Raw genomic sequence first — 10,337 nt, forward strand, 5'->3', positions numbered from 1 at the left:
AAGGATAATGAGTCTAGAAAAGGTACATCAAAGGTGTGGAAAACAGATACAGAGCAAGACATAAGTCACGTTAAGGGGGAAAGGGCATGTCTGAAACAATCATTTACCACACTGCTGCAATACAAATGGCTGATGAGGACTTATGTGGCACCTGAGAAGTTCAATAGATGTTTTGAAATGCTGTAAAAATAAAGGTACATTATTTTACCGTATTTGGACCTGTCCCAAACTGCCATACTTTTGGTAGATGATAAAGGCACCATTTTGGACATTATTGGCGTACGGATCCTATGAGATCCAAAGATTTGCCAACAGGGTTTTTACCCAAAGAATCTTGCTCCTTCATTAATAATCAACTTTTTACTTTTTAAAGGCATAAGGAATCATTGTTCTAATATGGGGGGAAATGGTCTCACTATCAACTAGTGTGTTGGTAAAGGAAATATCCTCAGTTTTATTGGAACAATTAAGTAAAACAGGGTAAGTCTGAAAAAATGCTTGAAGGCCTCTGATGGGCTGTCTGAGACATAATGATGCTTAATTTTGTGAAATTAACAATCTGTCTTTATTTGCTTATTTATTTGATTGATTATTACCTTTTTAAATATACTAAATAAATATTTTGTTTTATTCATTTGTTTTTTTTTTCTGTATTCGTCTTTTTTTTTTATTTGTACTTTTTTTTGTTTACAACCTTTTTTATGTTTAAGGTTTAAAACTGCATTAAAAATATTCTCTACCAGATGATTCCATCTGGGCAGCGGAATTACCAGTAACGACTGGCCTGCTGGATGCTTTTTTGACCTGAATTTCTCTGTTTTTCTCTCCAAACTCTGTAAGTGCAGATCAGGTGTGAAAGTCCTAAAAAGCCACCATCCTGCAACTTATTGCAACTTTCTTACAGGGCTTTGCAGAGCCGAACTACAAGCTAATGACCGAGTTTATCCATTTAATTCATGTTGTAGAAATAAAAAAAACAAAAAACATTTTTTTCTTGGAACGTAGAAACTCCTTCTGGATCCGTTAGTGGGAAAGCAGGCTGCCTGAATGTGTATCAGCTGCAAAGCTCAAAGGTGATAGACATCAGGTCCCTGGGGTATTAATGGCTTCACATCGCAGAGTCACACACTCTGAGAGCTGTAAATAATCCAGTTAGATCTACTGGGACTCTTTAATGCTGTTGTTCCCTTTATCATTCATCTTATTTTTGCTTTTTTTTTTCTTATCTAATTCATTCTTGACAAAACTGAATAAACAATGCGAAAAAAAATAAATTAAAAGGAGGAGATTGAAGAAGGTATATTATTGGACCAATAATAGCTTTAAATATTTAACTGATTAATAAAATCAGCTGCAGATTTACAAATAGCTATGTGACCACTTAAGTGAAACCCTTCATTTTTTTCTAAACATTAATATCAAGCAGAAAACAACCCAAACAGTTTAACCTGGTTCATTATATATTTTTTTTTTCATTTTGTCCTTACAGGTTTTCTAAATACAGAAAATACAGATTTTTGAATTTTACCAAACGGTTCCTGTAAAAATGTTCTTCAAACTGACTCTATACACAGAAACACATCGTACTATAAATAGCAAAAACAGACCTAAAAATAAATAAAGCACTCTTAAAATTGTTGTAGTTGCTCTTAATTTGAGAAAATGGAACCTACCAGCTCAAATTAAGGGAAAACTTGACTTTTTAAAAATATCTTTTGGACATTATTTGGTGAAGATGTTGTGGAGCTTTGTGCGTCAGTTTCAAAATACTGTAATCAACTAAATTGACTAATTTAATAACTATCATTGAAAGCATAATGGATTCGATGGATCTCTTTATCCACTTCCATTTACAGTTGTTTATGCCCTTTTTTGCTAAATTTAAACTGTTTTATGTATTTCTTTATGTATCAAACGTTGAACAATCAAAGAAAAGATATAATACAAGTTTATTTAATTTGTCTTTTACTTTAGTATGCACCCATTTTAGCTATTTTGTTTCTACATAAAATCCTTTCCTGTAACATTTAAAAATTGTCAATTTTTTACAAACTCTATCATGTGCTAAATGCAGACATGATATAAGCTGTCACTTTTAGGAGTTTACTTTTTGTGTGCTTGAGCAACAAATCGTGGGTGTTGGAGTTTGAGTTGATAAAAGCGAAAGATCTCCTTTGGGATCCCAAAGAACGACTTACTAGTTTGTTTTTTCACATCATACACCTTTAATTTTCCATCAAGACCTCGAGGATCAGTGCTGCATAACTCACTGCCTCAGTCACGGCTCATTTAAACAAAAAAAGGGGTGTTCTAGTTTTAAAATTCATGATGAAAAATTTCAATTTTCCCCTTGTCCAGAATAGATTACCCCTTTTTCCTGCCAAAGACACAAACGTGGAAGCAATCATTGAACTGAACACAAGTAGAAACATCCACAAATCCCCTCTGAGGGGGGCTTCCATTCACAACTGGTAACTGAGCCACATGTTTTCTTCATGTGTTCAAAGAGGGGCAAAAGTTGAGGACAATAAATTCTGAGAGAGATGATGATGAAATGATGCTGTAACCCTCACTAACATGCCATACATGCACTTGGCATGCAAGCGTAGACTTTTCTAACTTTTCAGCCTGTGCATAATATTCAATTAGCCTGGGCATCAGTTATGGCATCTTTAAATATCTTAAATGCTTATGAGGAGCAGTTTGATCCGATGTTTATGCTGTCTAGACTTGTTCTTTGATTTTAGTTTAAAAGTTTCTGCGACTTGAAAAAGCTGTTATTTATTTGGTAAGCCTCATTGATGATCTATGAATGCATCTTCATGAATATAAGAAAAAGAAATAGTTCTTGGCACCTTGCCTGTCTCTCATGACGCACAAATAGGAAGCCCTCAGTGGGCCAATTAATACTGACACAGAGAGCAGTCAGCGATTTCCTGTGAGACCTGCCAACTTCACCAGCTACTACTATCTCAATCTGGTTTCCATTACGACCACATTTATCTGGATTGCATCAGGCTGCCTTTTTACAGATCTATTCAGTTGCTTCTTATACAGCTGATACAACATGCTGGGCTGAACAGTTTTTTCTGATGAAAAAAGTTTTTTTTTAAATCACTGAGATGAAAAAAGTACATGTATACATATGGGAAAGCATGTTGTCGCCTCACAGATGTGTTTTCTTTTTGTTTTTTGTCACACCTTAATGTTTCAGGTATTCAGACAGATTTTGATGTTAGACAAAGGTAACCTGAGTAAAAACATAAAAAGCATTTTTTTTATCTGACCATTTCATTCAGTAACTGGAAACCAGCCTTTCTTTTTGTAAGGAAAAAGTAATCACATTCCAACTGATCAGGCAAACAAGTGATTTTGATAACTAGCAACAGGTTGGTGAAGGATTTTGACCTATTTCCTTTTCTTACTTGTTTTATTTCATCCAGATCTAAAGGTTTTACAGTTTGTTTAAGTTCACTGCACCAGCATCACAACTGGATTTAAGTCCAGCTACTCCAAAAACTGTCAATTTAGAGAAATCTAAAAAAAATGTCTGTTGTAGTTTGGAATTATTTCTGATGCATAATTCAGGTGCAAATTTGTTTAAGTCATAAACTGCTGGTCAGGTGAGGTTAAGTCCTAAAACAATGATTTGATTGATGATTTAATTTTTTTTGTTACTACCTGTGGTTTTTGCTTTGCTAAATAAACATTTATGCCATTTTTATCAAGTCCCTTGTTCTATCAAAATTACTGTCTTCAACCATATATATATATATATATATATATATATATATATATATATATATATATATATATATATATATATATATATATATATATATATATATATATATATATATATATATATATATATATATATGGTTATCTTAGTTTAATATTAATCAGTTTTACTTTATATTTGTATTTGCCAGTTTACAGCACATTTCATCTAAAGGCTTTTCACAAATTAAATTCATTAAATCAATTAAAAATTGTTCTGCAAGTGTGACAAAAAAGTAAAAAGAGAAGAAATCTATAAATGGGCAAACAATTATTCAAAACAAAGTATATTCAGACCTTTCAAACAACTCCGCTATCAAGATAATGTTATCGACAGATCGAGTTAGAAGCTTCCCAGCAGAAAAATTGTTTACAGGCCTATCAATCTGTCACGTTAACTGAACTGTAAATAAAGCTATTGATTCTGGCAAACAGATAATGTCGCATAATTACAACTCAGCAAATGAGATAGAGGAATGGTTGGACAGAGACGACTTGTGTTACAGAGGTGATCTGAGCGAAGAACAGAAGGTAGGGTGGGGAGAGAGAGAGATGCAAATCCCATGGCAACAGCAACCAGAAAACAAGTCTAAAATAGGGGCAGTGTCCGCTATTGCTATAGCAACAGAAGAACAGCTTACATTCAGCTTTGGGATTTGCTGAAAGGAGAAAAACAAAGCTTTAATTCTAACATAGCTATTATAAATAGACCTTGTCAATGTTTTAGTGGGCTGTATATCACCCAAATAGCTAGAAAGTAATGGTTATTCAGGCTTTATTTGGATAACAATTTATAATCTTAATAATTAATCTCTTATTCATTGATTATCTGTCATTTAGTGCAACAAATTGCTCATGAAGTAGTGACTTAGCTACTGTTGAATTAATTTCAACATATATTAAAATTAACATTATTTTAATCAGTATTATGTCATAACACTAAGTAATATAGTTACATCACTTTTAAAACGATGTAATTAAAAACATCTTACTAGGTATTACATTAATAAAAACATTGCTTTCACTAAAAATAAATAGAATTCAAAGTTTAAATGTGAAACTTAAAGTCAAGCTTCCTGTTAGTTTGGAAAAGTGCTGTACCTGTCACCGCGCCCGGTTTGTTTACATGAAACATGTGCACTGGATAAAGTGGAGGGAGGGGGCATAACAACACAGGCATGCTTCCCCTGCCTACCACTATCCAATCATATTTCTGAGCGACCAAATTCCAGCCAATAAGAAAGCGGCAGTAGAAGGTCGGGGAGCCAATCGCAGTGAGCGCGGACCACTGATGCAACGGACCTGCAACAGCTTCCTACAGAACAACAATACTGTGAGAACGGAGTCAAAGAGTTGTCCGTGATAAATCTCTAAACTTTAAATAAACAAGATGAGCTGAGAAGCTAACGGTGCTAACTTGTCAACAATAGTAAAACAAAAAAACCCCCACAAAAAATAAGTACATTAACTTAATTTGTGGAACTACTTTCTGTTTCCCCAAAAAGTTTCTGTTTTTATTGCTGAAAACATCGAATGAAAGTAAAGTACAATTATATAAACACCTCTAGAGTGGCTTCATTAAGAGGTTGGAATCATAACTTTTCCAACAAGTCATCAGTTAGAGCTGGCAGTGGCAGTGAGCGTGTGGGCCGTCCTTTGGTGCTCCTCCGCTGAGGGTGGGAGTGGGTGGAGTGATCCGCGCCGAACAACAACAACACGTTCTACCACCCGGTGACGTAATCGGTTGCTAGGTGTGAATGAACTGATGCTTTGTCTCGGTCAAACGGCTCTTCAGTTTACAGCTCGACCACAACAAAGCAGCATCTGGTGCTCTGTGCTTTTATTTTTTGCGACGTCCTGGGTTATTCGGAGCCAAACATGGCTCTTTAAGTTCTCACTGACCTCCTTGGACACGAATAGAAGTCGTGCCTTGCTTTAGCAACGCACCCAAAGTGCTCTACAGTTTTTCCGCAAGAATGGAGTAAGTCAAACTTCTCTACTTCTTTCCATTTCTGTCATTTAAACTGAACATCGCATTTCATTTATTCTTTCTTGAACGATTTCTGTTCAATCTTCAACTTATTAGCCGTTGTTTATTTACTTTAAATAGTTCGCTAAACGATGTTTATTGGGAAATGCGTATTTCATTATAGTTATATCATAAGAATACATTTATTATCGGTTATTTTAGTTGTCATTCCCGTATTTTTAAAACTTTAATTGCTCCTTTTGTGTGTATAAGGTATATTAAAATTTAAAATTAAATAACGGTTCACCAGTCTGCAGACTGTCATATTTGTAATGTGAACCGTTTAAGCAGAGGATTTGTTTAAAAGAACGCTGCATGGGAAGCAGCTGATCTGCATTAATCCCATTTAACCACCAGGGTGCCTCTCACTTGAGACACATGGTTACCTTGGAGATTCTGCATCAACAGTTTTGGCCCATGGCAGCAGAGCTGAGAGGTCCCACGTGTTTTTAGAATGTGAAGTGTTTCCAGGGTGATTAAAGTCCAAAGGAGACAGTTGCCTCTAGTATCACTTTTTGGCTCCAAATATAATAGTCTGTCTCTTGAAAAGTGTGTTTTATGCTTATTTATTTAAGGACATTTGCATGTAACTTATTCAATTTGTAGGATGTTTTTTTTTTTTTTTTTTTTTTACTGTTTTGTCACAAGATCCAGTTGTGTAGATGTCCATTTGATTGCACAATCTGGATGTTTTCTGTTTACTGATAACTCTGCTTTGCCCCGCAGGTTTCATTATGCTCACCCTGCCCTGCTCTCTGTGGCCCATCAGTCAGACCCCGCTCGCTCCCAGCGTATAGTCGGACTCGGACTAAATCAAGGCGTCAGCAGACAAAATGATGGCAACATCAGCTCATGTTTGGAGGACTCTTCGTGTCTGCCCGGCAGACCCCCTCGCTCTCTCTCCCCCACAGGCTAGCCACAGCCAATCACAGGGGTGCAGGGGGGAGGTGTCAGAGGAGAGCCCGCGTTTAATTGGTGAGTTGCAGAGAGTGCGTTTTTTTTTTTGTTGATATTTTTCCTCATTTCAGGTGGGCTCGGCACTGCAGCACATTCGTCCTTCTTGAACAGTAAGTAAAAAACTAGCTAGGGTTGTTTTATCGACATTTGAGGCGACTTAAAGAGATGCGCTCTGCATTTGCGAACAACGATTAAATGATCCTTGGACTGCTAAGTGATATTTTCTTACTTTTTTTTATTTTTTTACTGTTAACATTTTGTACGTCAAACCAACATTTTTCCTCCTCCTCTTTAGGTGATGGTCTCACTGACTGGATGACGGAAGAAGTGGACTTCTCCTCGTACCTCCCAAATCCTCCTTCCCCTCCCTCCTCCACCAATGCCTCCCTTCCCCCTTCACCCCTTCAGAATGATATCCAGGTGCCCTCTGACTTGGAGGTCATGACCTCTTTGCTGCAGGAGGAACTAGCCCAGCTTGAAGACTACTTCCTGTCTGAGCCACTGCCGGAAAAAGGGCAGCGGCTGGGGAAATGCGACAGGGGTCCACTGCCGGCGGGTTCTCAGCCATTCAGTCAACTGCCATATGCCTCGTATTCTGCGTCCACCCAATCGGAGTCCAACCCGCTTCTTGTTACCCTGGCAACCGGGGAGCTGGATCTGCTGAGCATCTGTGGCGGGTCCATAGGGCGATCCAAAATTCCCAGACATGCCCCATACAGCTGCAGCCGCCCCAGTGGGTGTGGTAGGAAAAGAATCCTGGAGGGCGTGAGGTTTGGCGACGGCTACGAAAACAGTTTGTTGGGTTCCAAAGGAGGCAACTCGGGTTCCTCTGCTGCGACACTAACGAGTAATTACAGCTGCGTCGAGGAGGAGCAACTGGTAGGGAAAAACTACTGCTTGGGTAACACAATTGAGGTCAGAAGATGTGGCGGCTTATCCAAAGACGAGAAAAATTGCTGTTTCACCCAAGATGCAATAAGTGGCGTCAAGGTTGCTGGTGGTGGGTTTGGATTCGGCGGGACTCTGGACGCCCCTCAGAAGAAAGAGGACATGTTAATGTACAGCATGAGGGAGGTCAGCGGCGAGGCGCTGAGCGGCGTCAAGACCAGCGTGGAGGTGACAAAGGCCACCGTCTCGTGGAAAAGCGACGTCGGCGAAAGCTGCTACATCCCAGCGACGGCTCAATCGGAGGCCTACAGCAGCTTCTTGGGAAACATCAATGAACAGGTGAAAACAGAGAGTCTGCAGATGCTGCAGCCTGATTTACACAGTAATTACCTGGAGGATCAGGCCCCAGAATGCTTTCTGATGGCGAGGGAGAGTCTGAACATGGAAACCTCAGGGCACAGGCAGGCGTGCAGGCTGAGGGAAGACCACTGCGCTGTGAAATACGAAGTAGACATCATTCCACACGAAGGCGGGGAGCGGAAGCAGAAGAAAAGAGATCAGAACAAAACTGCCGCTCATAGGTAAATCCTCATTTCGACATAATTTAAAAAAAGAATCAAGGGTTTTCACAAGAGCTAAAAAAAGATAATAGAAATCAACATCTTTTGCTTGACATAGGTATCGCCAGCGGAAAAGGGCGGAGCTTGATTCTTTGGAGGAGCAGTTGCACTGCCTGGAGGGGAGGAACCGCGAGTTGCGAGACAAGGCAGAGTCCGTGGAAAGGGAAATCCAATACGTCAAAGACCTGCTGATCGAAGTTTACAAGGCGCGCAGCCAGAGGCTGAAGCAGGACGCCACAGCGTAACGCCGCATCACTTTTGTGTTTTCATCTTCTTGTGAAATGAATGTTTATTTTTTGTTGATCTGCCAATGGGGGGGGCGGTACTGCATGCTTTGATAATACAAATAGTTTTTTCCCTGAATTTTAAATCAATAATTCATCACTTTTTGGCACTGAAATCACCCGAGCCTTCCTTCACTGTGGCGCTGCCATGCTTTACCTGACAATCATCTCTAACAGATCTTCCTCTGAATCTGCTGAATGAATTCGGGTTCTTTTGGGGGAATGTAACGTCATTTCAAACAGCAGGTTATGTATTTATCAACAGCCTTACATTGAAATTGATGTCAGCAATAGAAGCTAAGGATTCTCCTTTTGTCCTATTTTTTGGATTAGATGTTGTGTTATGGTGGAATGTTTCAGCTCTGAAAAAAAATTTGTTCTGACATTCTTTTCACACAAACATTCCTGTAATTTTTAATTGTTGCTTAATTTATCAATTTATTTATATAATCTTTAATATGAGATGAAACCACTGCAATATTTTTAGCAACTGTTAAAAAAAATTCATTTTATTTTGTGAAAACACGCATATCACTGCTTAACACTGCTTTAAAGTAAACTGACATGTTATTTATTGTGCTATGGCTGTAGATTTGAAATTGCAATAAATAAATCGACTTGTTTTAGAGCTCAGGTTAAACTTTCTGTCCTCCTGATCTTTAAACATCAGTAGATAATCATTGCAGGAGGTAATAGACTTGAAGCTTTCCAGTTAACTTTTTCTTTCTTCTGCAGGATTTCATGTTTTCCTTTTGGATTAAAAAAACAATGTTTTATATTTGGGTGCAAACATAAAAATTTGTGGCGTTTTTGCAGTTTTTATTCTGCATGTTTTAGCATTATTATATTATCTAAATTAGAATATGTAGGGATTCAGAAATGAGGATTGTCTCCTAAAGGCAATAAGTTTTATAAGCCTCCAGCTGAGCTGCACTAATTTGTATTTTTTATATGTTCAGGGAGAGGGGCTGTGTGGATTTTCCTTTTAATAAAAAAATAGGAAGAAATGTAAGATTATGTTTAGTTGTGTTTGCTTTATTATTTATTAATTTATTTGCTTAATAACTTAGAGAAACTTTGCACATTCCTTTCTTTCTTTCTTTGCACATTACAATTTTTGACATTTGTCATTTATTTGCATTTTTGTTTTTGTTTTGTTCTGGCTTGAGGTTCATGATGTTAAACTTCAGCGGTGTACTATCAGAAGTTAATTAAACCAAAAATACGGGCTGACAACTCATTGTATCTCTATGTAATTTTATGGTAATTTATCCACGTATGTATGTTTCTTTCTGTGTGGTGTAACTGTTTTCATTAAAAAAGTTAATTAGAAATAAAACCTCATTGAGTTTATTATCCCTTTTTTATTATTATTTTTTCCCAAAATAAAATGGACTCAGGTGTTTTTTTTTTAACCAAATTAAAACAGACAAACTGATCTGAAATAGTTTTTCTCTCTCATTCTCATTGAGAACATTTTTTTAATGTTGATTCAAAACGTTCCGAAGAGACACCAGAGATGACGGTATGAAACAGAAAATAAGAAAAAAGAATAAAAATATTTAGATTGTATTATTTAGTTTTCTGTTCAATCAAATGAGGTGTAAATAAAATGGATCAAACTATTTGTTCGTCGATCATCTAAAACGCGGCTGCCGCGGAGGTTCCTCTGCAGGTTATTAGGCCATTAAAAAAAAGTTTTTAGACTAGAGCTAAAAAAAATATTTTAAAACACAAAATAACTAAAAACAAATAAAATTCCGTTCAGATAAAAAATAA

At 37.3% G+C, this 10,337-nt stretch overlaps 1 protein-coding gene across 1 annotated transcript; it reads left to right on the plus strand.

Moving 5' to 3' along the window:
* The first annotated feature begins 5,507 nt into the window (after positions 1 to 5,507).
* Positions 5,508 to 9,911, plus strand: atf5a (activating transcription factor 5a). Its single transcript, XM_038289108.1, has 4 exons — positions 5,508 to 5,761; positions 6,536 to 6,784; positions 7,062 to 8,235; positions 8,333 to 9,911. Exons 2-4 carry the CDS (start codon positions 6,643 to 6,645, stop codon positions 8,517 to 8,519), a joined length of 1,503 nt encoding a protein of 500 aa, XP_038145036.1. The 5' UTR covers positions 5,508 to 5,761; positions 6,536 to 6,642; the 3' UTR covers positions 8,520 to 9,911.
* The last annotated feature ends 426 nt before the right edge of the window (positions 9,912 to 10,337 follow it).

This window comes from Cyprinodon tularosa, unplaced genomic scaffold (genome assembly GCF_016077235.1).
Source record: "Cyprinodon tularosa strain WSP-4 unplaced genomic scaffold, ASM1607723v1 ctg263, whole genome shotgun sequence".
NCBI lineage: Eukaryota > Metazoa > Chordata > Actinopteri > Cyprinodontiformes > Cyprinodontidae > Cyprinodon > Cyprinodon tularosa.

What these genes read in the sequence shown, in the direction of transcription:
- atf5a (XM_038289108.1), top strand. Translation starts at nt 6,643, where the DNA reads ATGATGGCAACATCAGCTCATGTTTGGAGGACTCTTCGTGTCTGCCCG. An exon ending in GGAGAGCCCGCGTTTAATTG is followed by an intron (nt 6,785 to 7,061) that starts GTGAGTTGCAGA and finishes CCTCCTCTTTAG; the next exon opens with GTGATGGTCTCACTGACTGG. An exon ending in AACAAAACTGCCGCTCATAG is followed by an intron (nt 8,236 to 8,332) that starts GTAAATCCTCAT and finishes TGCTTGACATAG; the next exon opens with GTATCGCCAGCGGAAAAGGG.